The sequence below is a fragment of the Cuculus canorus genome, chromosome 16, assembly GCF_017976375.1.
Source record: "Cuculus canorus isolate bCucCan1 chromosome 16, bCucCan1.pri, whole genome shotgun sequence".
In the NCBI taxonomy this organism is placed as follows: Eukaryota; Metazoa; Chordata; class Aves; order Cuculiformes; family Cuculidae; genus Cuculus; species Cuculus canorus.
Genome location: NC_071416.1, coordinates 12,968,813 through 12,990,432, shown reverse-complemented (window position 1 = coordinate 12,990,432; position 21,620 = coordinate 12,968,813). Strand labels below are relative to the sequence as shown.

Below are 21,620 nucleotides of genomic sequence, written 5' to 3'. Positions count from 1 at the left end.
AATTCACATGGATTCATTTTAGACTTCTTTGATAATGATGCAGGAATGGGCTCCAAATTCAGACCTTTAAATGATACACGACGCAATCCTTGCTTTCTCCACAAAGCTACAAGGGGGAGCTTGGGCAAGAAGGTCTTACCTTAACCTTAAATGTAGTTGTCTGAAATTAATCCATGTGGATAACCCTTTCAATGCAAGATGCCAGGCCTGTGCAGGAAAACAGAGTATTGAACTTGTTCCTCCTGTGCCCACGGTTACTGTGCTGACCGCTGACCACTCGCCCTTCCCTTCAAGAACATCTATGTAGAACAAAACAAAGCAAAAAATTTCAGATGTTTTCTTCAGCACAAAGACTTGACAGATGCTCTAATGGGTGGTTTATTCATTTGTGCTATTAATTTGTGGTTTATTAATTTGTTACATGCTAATCAATCAGTATCGGGTGTGCAGACAATATAAGAGGTCATACAATCAGCCATGCACGGTTACCCACTGGCCTGCTGTCTCTTCTCTAGAACTCATGGAGAAGCTCAGATTTGTCCAAACACCAGATGGGCAGATGAATTGAACTTCAGTCCTGGGACGGGGATGTTTCATAAAATAAATGCCAGGACTAGTTTGCGCTCCTTTGGTAGAGCCCAGCCATGAAAGCACTCCTAACTAGATCAGGGAGAGCTTGCTTCGTGTCCCTAAGGTCAGAATTTGGCTAAACATATGCAGAACATGTTTGGCTCATTATACACATGCATATTAAATCTACAAGGAGTAGCAAAGGAATAGAAAGACAATAAATGGTAAAGATACTGGAATTGGACTTCAAAGATCAGGATGCAATTCCACAGACTCCCAGGGTGGCTTTGGCCACAACAGTCACTCTGCCCTGCTTCAGTTCCCATCTGTAAAAAGCAAAATAGCCATCCCTCATTTTTACTTCATCCTTCTTTGCAGTTTAGACTCGGAGTGCTTTGTAGTGGTGTCTCTTTCTCAAAATACATCCAGCTCCCAGCACACAACATCCTCCTCAGAAAAACCTTATGGAAATATTTTATTTAAAAGAAAAGAATCTTATAAAATATCCACTGATGAGATAAGACCACCAGCACAACAATGCAGGGAACAGCTGTAATCCGTGGGAGGATTATTTCTCTTTGCCACAAATGCCATCTATTTTTCCAGACACAAGTAATTCCCTTTCATAGAACAGGGAACTCAATGTCTGCAGACAACTTGCCTCCCAACCAGTACATTTTTGAAAAGCTCCCAGTAGTTTTTGACATTAAGTAGAAGGTGTCACATCTTAATGACAAATATTAGTACTAGGCTGCTTGATTAACATAATTTGTTTCTTCATTGGATATTTTATTCCAGATGAGCTGCTTTTCATCTCTGTTTTCTAGTGGGGAAAAAATGCATTCTGACATGCAATGCTAATGAGCCCTCTGCAATAACCTCTTATCTCTAACTTTTCATTCTCACCTCTTTTTCTCTTCAGTGCATGAAATGAGCTCTAGCAGCAGCTATTGGTCAAGAGTCTCATACGTTGGATATCCGCCAAGGCTTTGGAGGTGTTTAGCACAGACCAAAGGTCTATTCCTATGACACGCACATTTAAATTTAGCACTAAACTGGTGGAAAAAAAAGAGAAAAATATGTAAAATGTCACTTTCTGACAAGCAGAAAATTAGAATTCATTCCCCTGAGAATTAAATGGACTTTTCTGCTTCGAGTCACCAACAATGACAAGGTTAACATTTTTCAGTCTAATGACTAAGGACGTTAAGTGTGCATGTAAGTAAGAAATAAAATTACTAGAGGGTATTAGCTAAGTATGTGACAACAGCCCAAACTGATAACAGAACCGACAGGATGCAGATCCTAACTAACACTGACCATTTGCCAGAATGGCAAACCAATGGAAAACGGGAACATGGGGTACACGAACACAGATGTCATTTCTCTTTCATTATTATTACTACAACAACGTAAGCAATCACAGGAAGATAAAAGTCTCTGAATGGGGGTAGAACGCATCTCAGAGTGCATCCAGCACGCTCCCAGTATCCCAGGCAGGGACACGGAACTGTTTATTAGAGGCCAAAAAAGCCTGAAGAGACTCAGAAAAGGCATAATTCCAAGTGCATCTCTTATTTCCCCAAGGATTCTTTCATCTCTCCCCACTCATAGCTCAGTTCTGATACGACATAAGGATTAGGGTATGAGATCAAGTTATTGTTTGTGACTTGCCTTAGCTTCTGTCATTCCCATTTTAGTTTTCCCTGTAGTTCAACTATGGGATAAATAACACACGTAGCTATGGCTTCTAGACTATAATGCAGCACCGAGAAAGGAGGAGTCAAAGAAAAAGAGAAGTCTAAGTGTTATTGATGTGCTTTAGATATTAAGATAGTGGAAATTGAGAATCTTTCTGGATATAAATTAAATGAGGGCACTAAAATATAAGACAGGAGGATTATATTTTCAAATATATAATTTGTTCTGTGAAAAATAAGTATAAAAATTATGTTTAGAGATGGGTCAGGCTTGAGAAAGTGCTTCGAAACAGAGTGGATAATACGTTATCTGACAATGCAAAAAGCTGGGAAGACATCAACAGACTTCAATGCTGAAAGCGCTCCTCTTATTATTTCTGCCTTTGATTGGGTTTCAAAAGCTACTTGGCCACAACTGAGGAAAATCTAAAGCTTACAATTTAGGGGATAAATCAAACATTTTAAAAATGAAAATAGATGTTAGAACTAAAAAGAAGGAAAGAAAACCAGAAGAAAACAAGTACTGTCAAACCCATGGAATCTCCAGATTAGCCAGCTGGAAAGATTCACCAGTTTCTCTTTGCTTTACTGCAGCCCAGGAGGGTGCTCATTAGTCCAAAACGACACATTTTTTATATTTTTCTAGTCTAAAGTCAGTATGATGGGCTATTAGGCAGCTCAGTTACAGTTCTTGTTTCCTGTAACATCAAAAGCTGGATTCTCCTCTACTCACTGCAACTAACAGATATGCATCTTGTAGCCCCTGAAGGATTTTTGCCTCACCAAACCAGCATGAAAGGGTTCCTGCATGTTTTTATACCAATAGACAAAGCATGACTCTGTCCCTCTAATTCACGCTGGCATGGCTGTATTCCCTCCATCTTCCTCTTTGCTTTGCTTGGTTTGGTCCCAGAAAGTGGTACAACTGTATTTGGAGATCTTCAATGAGAAAGATCATTCTAAACCCAGCTCTTATTTACAAGCCAATCCACAGAATGACAGGCTGAACAGGAACCTCGTTAGCAGGACCGGCCACTTCTCAGCCACGCAGTGGCTCAGCTGTAGAGCTGAGCTCTGTAAGAAGAGGAGCATCTAGACATTCCCCTGTGCTGCATGTGCCCTTTTCACCATGCTCTGATCTGTATTCCACGCTGCTCTCACTCTGACTGGAGTCTGATTACTTTTGGTCCCTGGCCTCATTACCTCACAGTTCCCTACAATAAACTGCATAAGCCACTTATCTGCCTGTAATCCTGATAAATCCAAATCATTTTGAATGAGTTTGTTTTGTTCCTCTGTCCCCAACCCTCCTGCCCCTCTAACTTCCTCAGCCTTATTTTATGTTATCAGCATATTTAAGGCACTTTTGAAATTACATTCTGCTCAAGGTCACTGCACTGAATTTAATTCCCCTTCCCCATCAAGCACATCAGTGCTTTAACTCCCATCTGATTTATTTATACTGTTTATTATCAGAGGCAAATTCAATCAATACAAGCTGAAATTCACACACACATTTGAATTATGCATACAACTACTCACCGAGAGATACAAGACAACAGCTATAGTGCAGACCATTCCTCTAACATGTGGCCGGCTTATAGGTAAGGAGCCTCATAGTGATGAATTTTTATACCTTGACTTCTGGTTGACCTCAGTGGTTATTTGGTTACTGAAAACCAAAGGAATTGAAATAGCATCGCAAATTCCACAGAGGAGGCTTGGACAAGGAATCTCTGTGTTTCTTATCCCAAGCCAGTAGGACCATATTTTAAGACGGGCTTTCTGAGTTGATAGTTCCTTTATTAGCTCCTGTACACACAGGAATCCTAGCAAAATGCCATCAAACCATACTAGACAGTCATGTCAAGCAAATATTGCAAATAGAACAGCATACGAAGAACTGGAACTTGAAGGAAAAACCAAAGCACTAACCTCAATTGCAGCCTAGGTTAGGCATTAAACCAACCTAAACGGGATGCTGGAAGCATACTAGAAAGTTAATAGCTTTTGGCTTCCCTCTGCAAACCGCTATCCTTTCTAAATGCTAATGGTCAGCATGATCCTCAAACACAGTTCCCAACCGACTTCTGGTTGTCTTTGAACGCAATTATTGGGTACAACTTAAGGACCACTGAAAATTCAAAAAAGGAAGGCAGAGAAAGCATTCCCACACAGGTACTGCTATAGGCAGGGATAGACTGGAGCCTTCAGGGAGTCAAGGCACAAAGACTGATTAGTCAGAAAGTGAGGTGCACAAAGTCTGGGAAAGAAAAGCGCAAATTCTTCCATGCAAAAATATTTCATGTCTGCTTAGTTAACTTTAATGCTAACAGGAGCCTGTCATGCCAAGTAAGATACAAATCAGGACATCAATGCCCACCATCATCAGCTGGGGGACTAGAAAGCAGACCTCTGCATAGCTGGCACCATCATAATTACATTCCCCAGCTGATCTGCATTACTTTCTTTTTCTCTCTGTCCTTCGGTACACTCCTTATTGCTCACCCTTCTCCATCCTTTCCCCAGCGTAGACCCTTTGCAACCATCTTCTATAAGCAATCACCTTTTCTTCTAACCACTTATTGTAAAAAGAAAGTTGTTTCTGTTTTTCTTTACTGATACAAGGTCTTCTATCACCCCACAGCTGCACTGGCTTGTACCGTATAAACATGGCTAAGATGCCAGGGATTCAATCCTGCCTCTCAAAGCTCGTCTTAACTCTAGTAGTGCCAAACATTGCCTTTGCTTCTCCTCTGGCCTATAGCTACATAAGTCTCGGGAGCCTCAGAGATTGTTTTATTATTTCACCGTTTAAGCACAGAGAATATTTTGGCTTCTCTATCAATACATTTCTGCCTGGTAACTCCCAGTTTGAATGCTGATTGTGTTTTACATAAAATTAACTAAATTGCAGCCCTTCTGTTTCATTGGTTCTTTTTGTTTGCTTCCTTCATGAACAATGTCAGGGAGATTGCAAGCTGACTACAATTCTCTTTCCTAAAGCAAGAGGAAAACAACATCTAAGAGCCCAATCAGTACAAGTTTCCTGATGTCTGTTGGGTTTTATAAGCTATATTGTATATTCTGGCATTTAACAGTTTCTGTTCCTTTGATTTGTTTCAAGAAATGAATGTAACGATTGCTACAGTGTTCTGCACTACTATTTATAAATATGGAACAGGTATAACAACAAGCTTGCTCTTTTTTCTATTTAAAAATTCACTGAGCTAACAAGTTATTTGTGCACTGCCAAAGTAATCACAAGTCTTTGCTCTCGAGTTCCAATATTTAGTTTCCAGAGGGGTGTCTGCTGCAAGCTGTGTTTCACAGGTAAGACAAGATCAGTGCTGTCAGGCTTCCAAAAGTGTGGATAAAACACAGAAGCACAAAACTCTGCTCAGACGTTGCCCAAGTCTGGAGGGACCCCTATCCACACAGGTACACAAGTTCCATCAGCAAGCAGCACATGTTAAAATTACCTCTCTATCTTCATTGAAAAGGACTTCAATACCAAAGAAGTTTCAGGGCTATAAACTGGGAGCAGAGGGAAAGGCGTGTCTGCTGCCTAAAGCGAAGCACAGCTCCTGGTCCAGTGGGTGGGAGCCACACATCGTACAGGGGAGTTGTTGTTCACCTGCGAGCCTTGACACGAAGCAGCAGGATACCTGAACAGGAATGCTGCAGCCTGGGCACTGCCGTACTTCTACTCCTTTATAGACAGATCCGTTCACCATGAGGCATATCCTCATAGCATCTCACTTTTGGCAACAGCACCAAACTTCTCTCTTCTGCAGCATCCATAGGGGACGAGCTCGGAGGGACAAAGTAAACATAAGCAAGTTTGAGGTGTAACTCAGGTGAAACGAGAAATATTTCCAGAGAAAGGGGAAATGTTTGGCAAACATTTCAGTAATGTTTGAAAGTATCAAAGGTGACAGTTCTGAGACATCCAAGGCACTCCCTGGCTACAGTGACTGTTTCAGGCTTGCTGAGCCTCGGCTTTCTCAAGGCTCTAGGGGAACAGCAGTCAGCGTGATGGCTGTGAGCAATACTGGGACTCTGCCCAGGCAAGGAAAGGGGGCGAGCTGATAATGATAAGAAAGCGTGATGAATTATTCCTGCACTTGTCATCATTATTTAAGTTACTGCCTTTTGCATCCAGGGGAACCACAGTCCTTCCAAAAGAGTTGCTTTGGATTTCTTAATAATAGGAGACAGTTGGGATGCTTATTGTGCCCTGAGAATAATTAAACTCAAGGCATTTTTAGTGCATTTTCTTCTCCATAATGATCTCCTCAGTTCTTTATCTGAGGATCCCAAAGTTCATTAACAAGCCTTCATCAAAGTCTGCTGGAGACTGGTCCTTTCCCTGTGCTGCAGCACAGACAAAAGTAATGGTTGCAATGCAAAATGCAAAAATCTTTTACTTGCTGAGTTTCCTTTCTTTAAAAGGGTTATTACAGTTTCCCTTCTAGAAAGAGGCTTTTGCACACCATTGTGGTAGAGCAAAAACACTCAGAGACTCATGATCCTATAAATGACAGAAATCAAGCTCTCAAGATCACATATGAAGCCTGGCAGAGCTGAGCGTGGATTTCAGTAATCCAGAGCCTCAGCCTCTGTCTCAGCTCTGTGTTTCATTGTGCTGTCTCCCCTGATGTTTATTCCTGGTACACATTACAATAGAGCTGGTTACCTTAAGACAGGTAATAGTGTCTGCTTTGTCTACATCTAATGTTTATTCATAGGAATAGAAACTTTAAGCAACGAATATAATATTGCAACAAATAAAACCAGCATCCAGCAATGCTGCCATCCAATCCAGTTTTCCAGACTGTTATACTCTTAAAAGGCACACATTTTTGGTTAGGTCTCTGCGCTGCTGCTCCTCCCCAGCAAGACCTGCAAAACATATTCTGATTTCTAGTCATCTTATCCCAGCAGTTTCCTTCAGTGTAAACAGTTTATTTGCTTCCCTGCCATCTATCATCTTAGATAAATAGCAATACTATCCTTGCATGGTCCTTCCTATCAGCTATGCCCTTCTCTCCTTTCCTCTGGTTAATTTAGGGGTCTCTTCTAGCTTGAATTCACCTTTCTTACCTAACCAGGACACAGGGCTCGTCTCACCCAGACCTTAGTTCTCCTCAAATTTGTCCCGATACAATTTTGGATCGATGCACAACGATCCATTTCCTAGTTACAACACATTGGTGACTTCTGCTCTGTTCTATCCAACGGATAAGTCTCCAGCTGCCAACAAAAAATAATTGGTATTTGTCTCTAACTACATAATCACGTAGGACATAATTTTCTGCCATTCTGGCATCCTTGTCCTGAGGTCACCCATTTCTCTCCATGACATTTGCTGTTCTTTCCCAGAGCTACGCAGCGTGCTGTCTAAAAGCAACTACAAATCCTCTCCTCATTTCCAGAAGCCTGCGTACAGATTAGACAGTCTAGACAGATAATAGGAAGAAAGAATAAAGGGTTTCTGTAAAGGACTTTTCTGTATAATCCTACTTGCAATATTCAACTGCTCAGCAAAATGCCAGGAGCACCATCCTTTATATCTTGTCTACTGATCACTTTGATAAAATTTGTGATCTTATCGTCCTAAGTTATTTAACAACTATATATTTAATTCACACAGAACTAATAATCAGCCTAAAACCTGTTTGAGAAAACTTTCTTTAGATGACAGCATGAATGCATCCCCTCAAACAAAAAGAATTCTGTGCTCATTTGTTCAGACCGAGGTTGGCATGCGTAATCATTGCTACTTGTCCAACAGAATCACAGTCACTGGCTTCAGAAGTGGTACCTCCCGTAGTTCTGGACCTTGCTTTATTACTTGATTAAAATAAGGAATTGAATGATAAGGAGTACTTATAGTCTCAGATGTGAAAGACTTTAAGTACAAGTATCAATTCCAAAGGAATCCGGGGCTGCTGCCTTTGAAAGGCTGGGTAGATTATCTTCACAACCGGCTGCAGCTGGGAAGATGTGGCTCAGGAAAAGCAAGGAGGGATTTTTCATACCAGAATGGTGAACATGTGTCCCACAGGGCGCCCCGCCGGGTGCAGGCTGGGTAACTTCAGGCAATTCCAAACAGCAACGAAGGAATTTCCTTTCAGGTTGTGACCTCTTAAACTCAAGGAAAGGAAAGGAGCAGCAAGAAAGGATTAGAACAATCATCCCAAAGACCTTTCCATTTACAAAGAAGCTAAAGTAAGGGGATATTTTTTAGATCTCTCTAGAGTTTGTGTTTTTATTTCTTAGTGTCCATTCCCGGTTCACTCATGCTGCTCTCAGAACAGAGCATCATCCAGTGGCAGGGAGCATCCAAGGAAGGCACAAAGCCCTGCTTTATGACTGAGGCATCCATCCAACCCACCATCCACCCTGAACAAGGCAGGCAAGTTTAGGGGATACAGCAGCATTTTTCAAGCATTCCATGTTAGTATTTTAACTTTACTAACATGGAAGCTAGGCTTAGGGACTTACATGCAGGAAGTTGCGGATTGTGAGCACACGGAAACAATTCCCTGAACAGACTAAACTATCTGTCTCGGAGCTATGCAGCCACATGCCTGGATCCCTGCCATGTCACGCTTACTCTGCTTACCCTGAGCAACACTCCACATTTCTGTCTGGGACTATCTGACAAGAAACATACATGGAAACATTATTCAGATCCCCCCCCCTTTTTTTTTTTCCCCTGGAATATAGGGCGCCTTTGGTTAGGAATGTGCTGTCCTGCTTTGCAGCCTCTCCTACAGGACCAGGTCTTTATAACTTGCCTTCGTTCACCCCGTGTGCACAAAGGAAAGCTGGGAGCAGAGCATGCAAGTCAATTCTTAGTCCACATCATTAGCTGCAATCTCTCCCCTAAGGGATGTAAACTGAAATGCATCCAAGTTCAAAGCCAACACCTTTCTGATCTGCATTTCACCTATACAGAAAAGACAATGCTGCACCACAGGACGCCGATTTTGATCACATTCTGGATTTGGCTACTCCAGGCACTGGTGTGGAACACAAACTGAAGTATTGAGGGCAAAGTTCACTAATTACCTGGATATGCTCTGATACGAGACAAGAACAACTCCTGTTAGTTATTTGTAGTCTTCTGACTATGCATGGGTCTTCACAAGAAAAAAGGCAGTGGGCCAAGTTCTCAGGAGCATTCAGTTCCCACTGAGAACCACCACTTCTGAGTTTAATTGGAAGTGTTGAGCTCTTTGGAAAAAATTCTCTAATCAAAGCAAAGGAAACTGGTCAAGATTGAGCACCGAGTCCTTAATAAACCTTCAGGAAACAGACCAGAAGCTCAGCTTCCTTCTCCTGATCATAGAGGCATAACGAAACCATAAGTTGTATTCTCAGTTTTAAAGCTTCTGAGGAATCTGGGAATGCTAAGAAACTTTGGAAACAGATGGGCAAGTCCCTTCATCCCATCGCTGGCTTCAGGAACCCTGAACTTTCAAAGCTTAAAATGTTGGATACGCTAAGCAAGCACTGGGCAATCATAATTAGCCACTTAGATGCACATCAACTTTGCCCGCACCCTCCCACGGCAGAGAAGCTGTCCTACATGTAAAATAACCCTTAACTGATCTGCCAGAGGCAATAAAGCCAGTCAGGGCCAGAACTGGATTAAAGATCTAGGGATTTCCAGTCCCCTGAAATACCCATTAAACTATATCACCCTGGTCTGTTGCCAACTATTAGGAAATTACCCTAGCAAGGAGCACTCCAAAGAGAACTTGCAGACAGGCTCGAGTTCTCCTACAAGTCATATTAACCAAATGGCCAGTTTGGCAAGGGAACAACGCTATAAATACTTAAGCTATAAATTAAAGAGTGTGTTTGAGAGCTGTGCTGTCAAGTTAGTTGTCATCTTAGCTGCAGCATCACCAGTACATGAACTTATTTCATAGCTAAAACCTGCAAATCCCACCCAGTGACCTATATTTGAAGTGTGGGTCTCTGGGAAAGTTTCTTGCTGTCCCTTGAAATTTGCCAGAACCAAATTAGTCCATGTGTATTTTAGGCCACGGGAGCAGACGTCTGCCGCAAGGCCCAGTTCATAGCACCGGAGGGTGGCCCAGTGCCAGGGGACCTCTTCCTCCTCTGGAAGCAAGCTTTGCTTCTGGCCCTACAGGCAGGCGAGTCCCTCACTGGCTGTGCCCCATAGCTCCAGAGCAGCTCCACGCAACAGCAGCAGCCGAAGAGCAGTCCACGGTTTCAGGAAGCAAATCTGCAACTGCAAAAAAAAAAAATCATAGTCTGAGGGTGACAAGGCACAGGAAAGGAGGCAATGACACCTGCGGGCCACAAGGCACCGTGCTCTCCGAAAGCAGACGCAGTGTGTTTTAGCGTGGTCACTTCTACTCAGCGGAATAAACAAACTTGCCCAGTGAACAACTGCTCCTGCCCTCAGCTCACACATGTGCAACTGGGTATTCTCTGCTCCATTCAGGGGAACATCGCCAGCTTTGCTGCAGCCAGGCACTGTGCTGCTGCTGTACCGGGAGCTCTCATTACCGGGAAAGGACAATGTCCTTTAACGGTAACAAGCTTTAAGGAGGCCAGGCTGAAGACAAGGTAGGATTTCCTCATCATCACCCATTTTCAATGATAAAAAAAGTGATTCATAAACATTCTTTCATTCAGGACAATTGAGCGACCTCAGCCACCCAGAGGCCTGTCCATTGTGCAAACAAGATTTCTGCGGAAAGAAGGCTTATTTAGCTTCAAAACAACAAAAAGGCCCAAATGTCAGAGCCACAGAACCAGTGGTTACAACTGGCTGATAGCACAGGACTGAAACACTACGCATTTCTAGATAATAAAGTAGGAATAAATAATTGAGACTCAAAGAGGGAAGGAAAACATCAGAAACCCTGTCTTGCAACATGAATGCCTCTAACACAGAAAGTCCTTACACTCAGGAGGAACAGCAAGTCTACCTTAGAACTTAAGCGCTGAATACATTACATTCTCCACCTCAGACAAAATACGCAAGGCTATTTGGGCAAAATCCTACTGCCTAGGTGAGCAGGAGGGAGGGATGGTGTGCACTCACAGTAGAGAAGAACTGTCTGTCTGTGACTATCACCATCTCTCAGGAGAAACTTGGAAATTTCAACATGACCCCTGTGGCTGCCAACGAACAGTGCCACAAAAGCTGAGGGTGCTGCCCACTCCTTTGCTTTGGTCCAAGTAACCGCACGGGGCCTGGTGCCCGCAGTCTTCTGTAACACAAACCTTCCAGTCTCTTTCAAAAGAGCAGCCTGATGCTTTTTAGTATCAACAAAGTCTCTTATCCATACTTAGGATGACTGTATGCTGCATAAATCACTCCAAGACCAGCTAAATAAATCTGCTTGCTTATTCTTCTACCTCCACCTTGATTCTCTGCTAATGATGTTTACTCATAGCCATCCCTCAGTGGGAACATTAGTTTTCCTTTCATATGTATTTATTAAGCACCACGTAATCTTATGGAAATCATTTCTCTTTGCAGTCCTTGTCCCTCTCTTAAACATGTTGGGAACCGGCCAATGGTTGGAGTTTTTGAGGGAAGGGGACAAATGGCGTTGGGCCACATAAGCCCAAGTTCCACAGGAGGCAGGCGAGACTTCAGGCCTTAATTCCAGCAGACAACTCATAAACCTAAGCTGCTGCAGGAAACCGTCCTGTATCCCATTCTTTTCCAGAAGAAGCTTTTCTTTTGGTAATAAAGCCAAACACATTAGTTCTAAAGTGTTGCCAAGAGGCCTCTGAGGAACAATTTTAAGTTGCCTCATGCTGCTGTTCTTCCTGAGAAACCATTTCTGTGTCAGGCTAAGTCTTCCACAGTGCTCCATGGTTTTCTCATCTTGTAAGTGGAAGCACATTATTAGAATTGCTGTGCAGTTATGTCCTGAAAAGAAGTTCTTTTTCATTTGGAAATTGGTGCCAACAATATTTCTGTAGGGCTGTTATGCCAATGCACCTTTCATTTGTCTTCGTGGCACATCCTTCTGGTTCCTGCTCTACACTGAGTAAGAAGAATCCTTAACACACAAAGAACAAAACATGAAGGAAAACAAAAAAAAATCCTAGTTTGCCCAATAGTCAAATGCAAGACATTTGTGGCATGAGACAGAACAGCTGTTTGCCAGTGAAATGCAACACGACACAACGGTTAACAAAAGGAAGTGAAGAACCCTGTGGTATTCTCTTGCAGTGGCTGGGGAAATGCAGAGGAACAGAATGCGATTAGCCAGCCTGGAATTTGGCCAGGGCGATGGAGATGATGGGTCTTTATAAAAGGTGCCAAAGGATATTTCATGACCACATCTGTTCAGGCCTGGAGATTTACAGTACAAATCAGCTAGAGCACCTTGTGCTTCTGCTGAGACATTCCAGTCCTAAATCAAGCAAGCTGCATGCCCTCTATCAACGCATCACAGGAACGATTTGTTCTAATCAAATCGAAGCTTTCTTAATAATCAGACACAACACGATCACAAGCTCAAAATAATCTGTGAGATAGAATCAGATAAAGTGAACGAACCAGGGAATATCTTCCAATTCTTGATTTCAGTACCATGTATCAAGTCTCATTCTTACTCATCATAAGCCAAGTCACTCAGCCTCACCAGAACACCCAAGAACTGATATCAATCTTCCAGTTATGTTTTAAGATAACTAAGAAAAAGGCCTTGTTTACATCCTGTGTATTGCTTCTCCTACCTGCGTGAAAAACACAAACACTGGGATTACGTATCTTTTCTTAAGAGCACATCAAAAGGCTAAAATGGTAACCAGGTGAACAAAATACGCAAACGTTTTTCAGACATCAGGAGAGGCAGGGACAAGAAAACTCACCTGAAGGTATACTCACATAAGGGCTACACAGTTATAAACCAGTAAAAACAATTTGCACTTCAAGTGTACGGGCTGTTTAATAATAACAGTAAAAAAAAAAAAGTCTTACTTCTAAACTAAACAGACCAGATTAGGACTGACTCCTCAGTTTTGGATTACCAGCCTCCTTGAAATTATCACTGTGAACTGCTGCAAGTACAGCTCACCCACTCAATCCCTATGGCCAGTCTCCTCTGTTAAAGACTTCCTAATGTCCCAATCACTCCAGAATGGCCTTCCAGGATGAAGTTTGGAGACTGAAAGGTTTAAGATCTACATGCCAGTCTCACCCAGCACACAGGAGTTCTCTTCATTTAACATACACCTTGTTAAGAGTTTCAGTTCTGACAGAACGATTTTAGTTGCACACTCACTTCAGGGAACAAGTGCAGGAAGAGCTACTTCAAACCTGCAGATGTGATGGATTTTGTACTACACAATACAACGAATTCCACACTCACGCTGGTTTGGAGGATGACCAGTGATGCTGGGGAGGTGTCTCATTAGCCAAAGGATGCACTCATATCCCACACGACAAAAGTCAGTTACCACAAGTTGGTTTATAAAACAGTCACAGGATTTATTGAGATAAATACAAACTTACATAGATTCTCTATATTCTGACAAACAAGTGACACTTCCAGAGTGTCCCCACTTAGTCTGGTTCTGAATACCACTGCATACTGCACAACCTCCACTAGAGCAGCATCCTGACCCATGCCAAGTGTGCATCATACACAAGATTCCAACAAGTCCCGTTCTAAGCAACATGACAAACACTCCTTGGATTACAAGTGCTTGTCCATTTCCTACTGCATCCCCGCAATATTGCACCCACTAAGGTCATTTTCCTGTTCCTTATCTAGAAATATTTATAAGTGATATTCTCAATGCTTCTGTGAAAGTGGATCAACTACTTAACCTGTCTCTGCCTGCCTTTTAAAATATGAATTTGTGCATTATTTAAACAACCCAGAGAACTGTACATGAGCACACTGCTTCACTTCACATTGCATACATGTCTAGTACAAGATGTGAAGTGCGGTCTTTAGTCATGCTGGAGTCACTTCTAGTTTAAAACTAAAACAAAGACAAACATTGTTGAGGGTAAATCTGTTGAAGCGACCTGCACATTGTCTACAAAAAAAAACAACCCAGTACTACAATGTCCCCCATTACTACATGCAACTGGAGAATTTTAACAGGAGTTTTAAATGCTCAATTGAAATCGTATCATCTAAACAGACGTGATTTCTGGACCCAGAGAGGTACCAAAATATTGTTAAAACCAAAAAACTTGGTTTAGCCTTTTAGTGGCCTTCTGTAGCTGGTGGCTTACTGCTTACATGTATCCTAATCAAAAACTCTTAGTGAACACTAATCAAACATGCTAAAACATACAGAAGCTCATGTTTTCCAGTGGATTATTGCAATAAAGGTAACTATTTAAGATTATCTAACAAACAGAAACCTGGATTAATGTTCAAAGTATTTAATTTATATACAGTACATTTCAAACATACTTACATATACACATACAGAATTTGTTCAGTGCTGAGAGATTTAATGAACTGCTAATAAAAAAACAGAAGTAAAACCTTGTCAGAAAGGCCTTAGAAAACCTGAACCATTAGAAAATACCAGTATAATGCCAGCATTAGAAAAAGATATTAGAACTAGAAAAAAATTAACTTGAGAGGTCTCTTTGTTAAGAAATTGCAATCATAAAAAGTCTGTACTGAAGAAGTATTTGTTTTAAATTATAGAAAAAAATTTGTACAAAATTAATGTAGAATGTTGCAGAGGTTACAGAGTTCATGCTGTGACAGCAGTGCTATATGTCTGCCCGCAACTTCCAAGACACATTTTGTGATCTCACAAGAAAGCAAACTGCTACAAATACTGTACATATAATACAAGACTCGTTAAACTTATAGAAAACAAAGCCCTCCAAAAATATAGAACCCAGGTGAGGAACCTACTCGCTTTACTGCGGAGAGGCCAGATTTAAAACGAAACAAAAAAGAAACAAGTAATTTCTATAAAGACCTTCACTCATGTGAGCTACTTACTAGTAGAGCAGTGAAATAGCAGGAAATATTTACACAGGTCTATTTACGACAAATTGTTGTGTACAGAGAAAGTAACTTATTGCATGAAACCATTTCTGTAGTATTTAAGCATTAGTTTTTGAACAGGGGAAGGTTCCAATCCACATTCCAAAACAGAGACTGCTTATTTCCAAGGCCCCACAGTATCTGCCGATTTATGACACACAGAACAGGATGCACCAAAACACATTTACCTTCCATTTTTCAAACTTATCAGAAGCTCTCCAATTTTATTAACAGAACCATGTTTGACCTGTATATTCTTCTTTCTTTCTTCCAAAAGACCCTTTTAAATACACAGAAAATGCGCTACTTAAGCTTCAGGATCTCTGTAACTTTCGTTTGTTGTTTGCCCTAAACCTTACCACACAATCAATACAAGTTGTAGAGCCAACTGTGTCTCTGCCTTTCCTCAAAACATCTGTTATTTGGTGTTTTTCAGAATTTAGAGGACCTTCATTTCTCAGCAGCAAATTAGCAGGCTGTTTGGGATAAGGTTAAAAAGTGTTTTTGAAGGACGTGTAGGTAAAACAAACTTAAGCTTGTAAGTTTACATAATGCCCTTCTACAGATAGAGGCCTGTTGCAGGAACTCAATCCCTAAAATGAAGGGAACTTTGCTAGGGCAGAACATGTCATTTTCCATTTGGGAAATTTACTGTCTACACCTACCATTACCCAAGCCAGCAGTAAAAAGCAGAGGCATTAACACCTGTTAAGAGTTTAGCTCAGAAATAACAAATTAATAGAAAAGCAACAATACACAAAGAGTCTTAAGGTCTCTGTGCTGTGAAAAATATTACATTACAGTAAGTAAAAATGAACCATGCCTCAACTCTAGCAGAGGAACAAGTTTATAAAACGAAGTAATTTTTGAGTATTTTTCCGCTGATGCACAATTAAGTTCTTAATTGTCTTTTGTTAGAGCTATTCACATATATACACTGTTTTCAGTTAAAATGTAATACTGGAAACAATACAAAAACTCCAATAAAAGATAGGAAAGAATATCTTCATGTAAGTTTGCTATAATAAAGTTCTAAGGTTTAGAAACCATTTTAAACTTATAGCAGACTGCTTTACTACTGAAAATGTTGTTACAAACTGAAACATCAATTCCAATTAGACTGAAACACTGAGTAACTCTGTAAGACTTTACATACAATACTTGAATGCAGGTGAGAGCAGAGTTACCACCCACATTTACAAAGAAAAAACCAGAAGGAATTACTCATCTGTATCAGATAAACACAGCTGCAGATGAATGGACATCATGAAATGAGGACCATAACATTTCGCAATAGACCCTTTCCAGCTCATATAGGTAACAAAACCCTTATTTATCCACATTATTCATACTAACCATGAACCATTCTGATATTCAGTGTTTACTGCAGAAAAACATTAGCTTTGTTTTTCAATGGCTGTACTGTCCATGTTACCCTGTTTTAGTTTTATGGTGGCAAAGAAAGAGACGTCTTGATCTCTGTCAGACTGCAGGGCTAGAATGGTCTGTTCTGCAGCTTCAAGATGAGGATTGCCAACACTTTTAAAGTAAGCTAGAAAAAGGGGAAAAAAGGCAATTTTAATCAAAGCTCGAAGAATAAACCCTAGGGCACAAGTAGTGCAAAGTCAAAACATCTGGGCCAGCTCATCCAGCTGATAGCCTCCTCAGAAAAACTACAGCAAGATAAGGAAGCCAACAAAGAAAGAAATACACAGTTTCTAACTCATCTTATTAGGTAATTTAGTATTTCTAAAATAAACTCTTTTCGCTGAGCCCTAAACAAACATATCAACAAGTAAATGAAAGCTCAGGAAGCTGCCACTGTACGATGCTTTACAAAATGTTCTCGATACTTTCTCCTGAAAAACATAGGAGAGGAGATTCCTGCACACCTTCCTTAAAATATTCAGAGATCGGCCGATTGTTTTATTTTTAAGGAAATGCAACACAGCAAACTGTAGCAGCACACAGAATTACATTATTTCCCAGTACAACTGTCAGCCTAAGACACAAATGACAAAGCAAACCATCCTATGAAAGGGTGTAACACTTCACCTGAAGGAACCCAAAGACAATTACTTCATTAACATAGAGGTTTAAAATACAAAGTAATGTAACGTGTTGTTCAAACAAAGCTGTTGTGCCATACAGAGCAGAAATGCCAAACCCACAGGCGGCAGAACATCTCACTGCTGAGAGCTTGCTGCCCTCAAGCGGCAGCTCCTGGCAGCGCCCCAGTGCCGGGCCCTTCCGGGAGGAGGATCAAACCCTCACAGACAGGAAAACCACTGCAATACCCATTTGTAAATCTGAACTTAAATGCAGTATCCCAGACTACAGTGTATAGCTCTGTTTTCAGTATAAAAAGAATCAAAGAGCCTTGTACAAGTTGAGTCAATTTAGAAAGACCTGCACTGGCAAAGACAGCAGTCATGAGACCTTCATTCTTTCAAAGGAAAGTAAGGACCAGACCTTTCTCCAGCAATGTCTGCCTCAGGGCCTTGGCAAGTAGAACCCTCACATTTGGCACAGGATCTGAAGCAAGACTTAAAAGACTGGGGAGCAAGTGTTCAACAAACTGGTCGACAGGCATACATTCTTCTTCTACTACAGCCTATAAGATAAACACAGAACACGAGTAAGTTTTATGTTAAAAATACACTATTTGCCATTCCTTTCCATGCTGCCTTGAATTTGGCCTATTAAAAAAAAGTTACTTTTTAACTCTGAAAAACACCCTATGTTGGTGAAATAAGTACAACCTTTGATATACTGCTATGAAAACATGTCTTACCATTCTGATGTTCACCTGAAGATGACCCAACAAAAGTAGAGTTTCAACTGTATTTTAAGAAATACATCTCTCTTGCCTGTCATCACTCTTTTGTCTCTAAACATTTAACCCTTGTTCCTCATCACCAGTGAGGCAAGCATTTTTGCTTTGGAGGGGGTAGGTAAATGGAAATAAAGATGGAAATAGATAGTGGCATCTGACTTCTACGGGGATACTGGGAAGCAGAAGTATCACCTACTGCAGCGGGAGCCACAGAACAAAACAAGGACCACAGCTTCAAGACTGGATAGCCACATGCTGCTACTGAAATCAGACCAACTCAGCCACCGTCTTTTGTCAACTCACAGAATCACGGAACTCAAAGAATGACACAAAAATTCTGGAGTCCAAATTTCACTTTTGTCCACACTGCTGAGAAGCATCAAGCTGGCTCCAAATTAAATGTACACAGAAACATAGAGAGAACACATTCCAACCTGACAAATGAAGGCAAAAGCTTGTCTTCCAACCCATTTGGAGCAGTGACGAAATCGCACTATGAGTTCATTAATGAAATTTAATCCCAGCGTACTTGCATTGTTCGCATAGAACTTCTGTAGTATTGCTACAACCTGTAAAGCAAAGGAAGAGGGAAGGGGAAACAGAAGAGAAAAGAGAAGAGATAAGACTTCACTTCCAGCCCTTAGACGGTCAAGAACATCATTCCATTTGAACCCTACAGAGTAACTTTTTTTTCCTCTCCCAGAACTGGAGGAAGGTCTCCCAAGTCTTCTGTATCCTGGTTTTCATCCAGTTGAAAACACACTTATTCACATAGAACCAACAGAGGAAGATTCTAATATCTGTGCAAGTCTGACAACTCAAAATATTTTATAAAGTTCATTACATTTTTTTTCTCCTATATTTATCAAAACACATCTGTATGTACTCTACTTGTCTGACAGAACGCACGGTAATTTCAGGTATCCTTCCCTAGGCTTTTTTTTCCTCCTTTCCTACCAGGAAGCGAACTAAATCCCTACCAGTTTGAAGGAGATCCACCGAACTTCTGAAACTTTATCGGAGCAGAGAGTCAGTGCAATATGTCTTAAGTAGTCATAGACATCATTGGGGTTGTAGAGTTCCAGTATCAGGATCAACTGCCTGAAACACAAAGAAAGAGATTAATTCTAGAAAGTGCAGCACTAACATGCTCCAATTATACCATCTGTCAAATAGAGGGAAGGATCATTTGCAGCCTCAAATACACAAGGTTATTACAAAAAACCAGAACAGTTTGTTCTTCTCTAAAGATGCATGCATTTTAGAGAGGTACATAACAATCCATCAAGGAGTCCAAAAGGAACTTTTATCCAAACTAGATTTACTAATGAACCAAAATTACCCTAAACAATAACAAAAGCTACAAACAGAAGTAATACATAGAGAAGTTTCTTTGCAATTTCAGACTAATATCCTGTACATTTTTGCAAAGTAAAAAAGAAAGATTTACTTCAGTGTAGAAATCTACACTGCAGAAAATAGTTGGTATCTCAGAACTGCACCAAACTCCTTCCAGCCACACCACTGCCTATGTGTGACCGGCTGCCAAACACAAGCCAACCACTAACACGACAGCTCTCCACTAGGTGTCAGGGAGCTCCTGCATAGCCTGTGCTAGAGAGAGATCCAGCTTGTGGCAAACTACAACGAGAGAGTAAACCCTCAATAGCCCAAACAATGTGATGAGATAAACATGAAGGTCAAATCTTAGTTGCTGTTAACTCTGCCTGCAAACATTCTTTGCATGCTTCAAATATCAACAAGACTTGTTGAATAACATCCCACAATTCTTTTTCTATCTCCATTACACGCCCAGTCATAAGGAAATACCAAACGAAAAAACTAATTTAAGAACTGTTTTTATTTTTTAACTCATTAGAAAAATGACTGGGCACATCCATTTCACCAATTTTTACAAGGCAGCCTGGAAGTGAATAAAATCTGAAACATCTCTAAGCAATATCTATCAGACTGTCAGATTGCATGAACTGCAAGCAAACCAGGTTTTGGTCTAATCAGTCATTTAAGTACAGAACTTGCCAAAAACCCCACCCCAAACCTCCTAAGAAACCTCAACAGCCAATGGCTATTAAGTTCAGTTCCTTAATAAAGAATCTTTTAGTTCCCAGTTAGGGTGTGCTAACTTCTGAAAGTAATTATCTATTTCCAAGTTAATGTAGATTAAGATCAGAAGTTAACAAAAATTACATACTCTGCCAGCTCGTAACGAAACCTCCAGTTCCTGCTGTTATCAGTCACCACAAATTCTTGAAGTTGGTAAAGATACTCCCGCCTTTTGTCTGCATGAAGTAACTAAAGGAAAAACATTACCAGTACAAAGCTGATAAAATTCAGCACTCGCAGTTCTCTGCTGTATTACTCTATTCTCGTCTGTGCGGGTTTTCCAGCTCAAAAGCAAGGGATTATTCACCAGATGCTCACTAAGTATTGTACACAGTCAGCTGAGTGCCTAGACACACAAAAATGACATCTCTGGGCATAAGACCAAGCAACCCAAACCTGAAGATATGTGTTCATCACACAGCAGCCCACCAGGATCTGTTCTTTCTCTCCCAGCCCCACACACAAATTGCTAATGGTCAAACTTCCTAACTAGACTGCACAAAATACTAACTCTTTTACAACAGCTAGGAGCATTTACAACCACATTTACAAAGGGTATCCGTTTTAGTACTTTGTTGGGAAATCAGGCAGAGGCAAGGGACCTTACAAAAGGAGCAACAGACATACGAGATGGCAGTAACAGACAAAACTCAACGTGTCATTAGATCTTGATACCTGCACTTCCCTAAAAAGCTCTTACTATAATGGAGTTAAAAAAACCCTTATCTTGAGAAATTAAATTACACTTTCCTACCTTCAGGAAGTCATACAGATGTTTAAGGACACCAATACGCACTTCATCTAGATCTTTCAAGAATCCATTGAAAATTGGCACCAGATCAGCAGCTGTTAGCTGATCCCCCAGAATAACCGCTAGTTCGTGTATGGAGAAAGCCAGCGTCCGACGTACCTTCCACTGCAAACAGTTTAAGAAATGATCCAAGTTAGGCATCATAACTGAAACAGAGAAGCTTTTGAACTACACCTGTGTGAGGACCAAGAGCAATAGAAACAGGGCTCATTACACAACAGAAAATCTCAATTATATTTATGAAGTCTGATGATTTAAATCCTGACTTTTGTAATTTAGTGCATGTGTTTACAAAAGAACTATTCAAAATTCTGATTCATTATTAAAAAAAACATTTTTTTTCCCTTACCTGTACATCTGAGGCCAGCGTCTCATACGTATCTTTCAGGCAGTGCCAGTTCTGCCTGCCTAGCGTTAAGGCCACCCCAGGAAGACTATAGGCACAGTGTTTGGCTATTTCTGTATCAACAGTCTGGGCTCGTGCTGGGTCAGTCATTGACAAGTACTGGTCTAACAAAGGCTGCGGTATAATATCCTAC

General features: G+C 40.9%; 1 protein-coding gene across 6 annotated transcripts in view; it reads right to left on the bottom strand.

Annotated features, from left to right (window-relative positions):
• LOC104067462 (serine/threonine-protein phosphatase 4 regulatory subunit 1) overlaps positions 1 to 21,620 on the bottom strand; it is a 40,890-nt gene that overhangs the window by 3,685 nt on the left and 15,585 nt on the right. For 4 of the 6 annotated variants that reach the window (XM_009570212.2, XM_054081228.1, XM_054081229.1 and 1 more), the window contains 7 exons: positions 21,431 to 21,616; positions 21,025 to 21,186; positions 20,359 to 20,459; positions 19,127 to 19,247; positions 18,581 to 18,715; positions 17,783 to 17,924; positions 13,749 to 16,862 (listed from right to left, as the gene is read on the bottom strand). In XM_009570212.2, the coding sequence (XP_009568507.2) occupies positions 16,708 to 16,862; positions 17,783 to 17,924; positions 18,581 to 18,715; positions 19,127 to 19,247; positions 20,359 to 20,459; positions 21,025 to 21,186; positions 21,431 to 21,616 (1,002 nt within the window). In that variant the 3' untranslated portion in view covers positions 13,749 to 16,707. Of the gene's footprint in view, positions 1 to 139; positions 300 to 1,476; positions 1,626 to 8,314; positions 10,543 to 13,748; positions 16,863 to 17,782; positions 17,925 to 18,580; positions 18,716 to 19,126; positions 19,248 to 20,358; positions 20,460 to 21,024; positions 21,187 to 21,430; positions 21,617 to 21,620 lie in introns of those variants that run through there. The other 2 variants (XR_008452556.1, XR_008452557.1) reach the window with 2 other exon arrangements.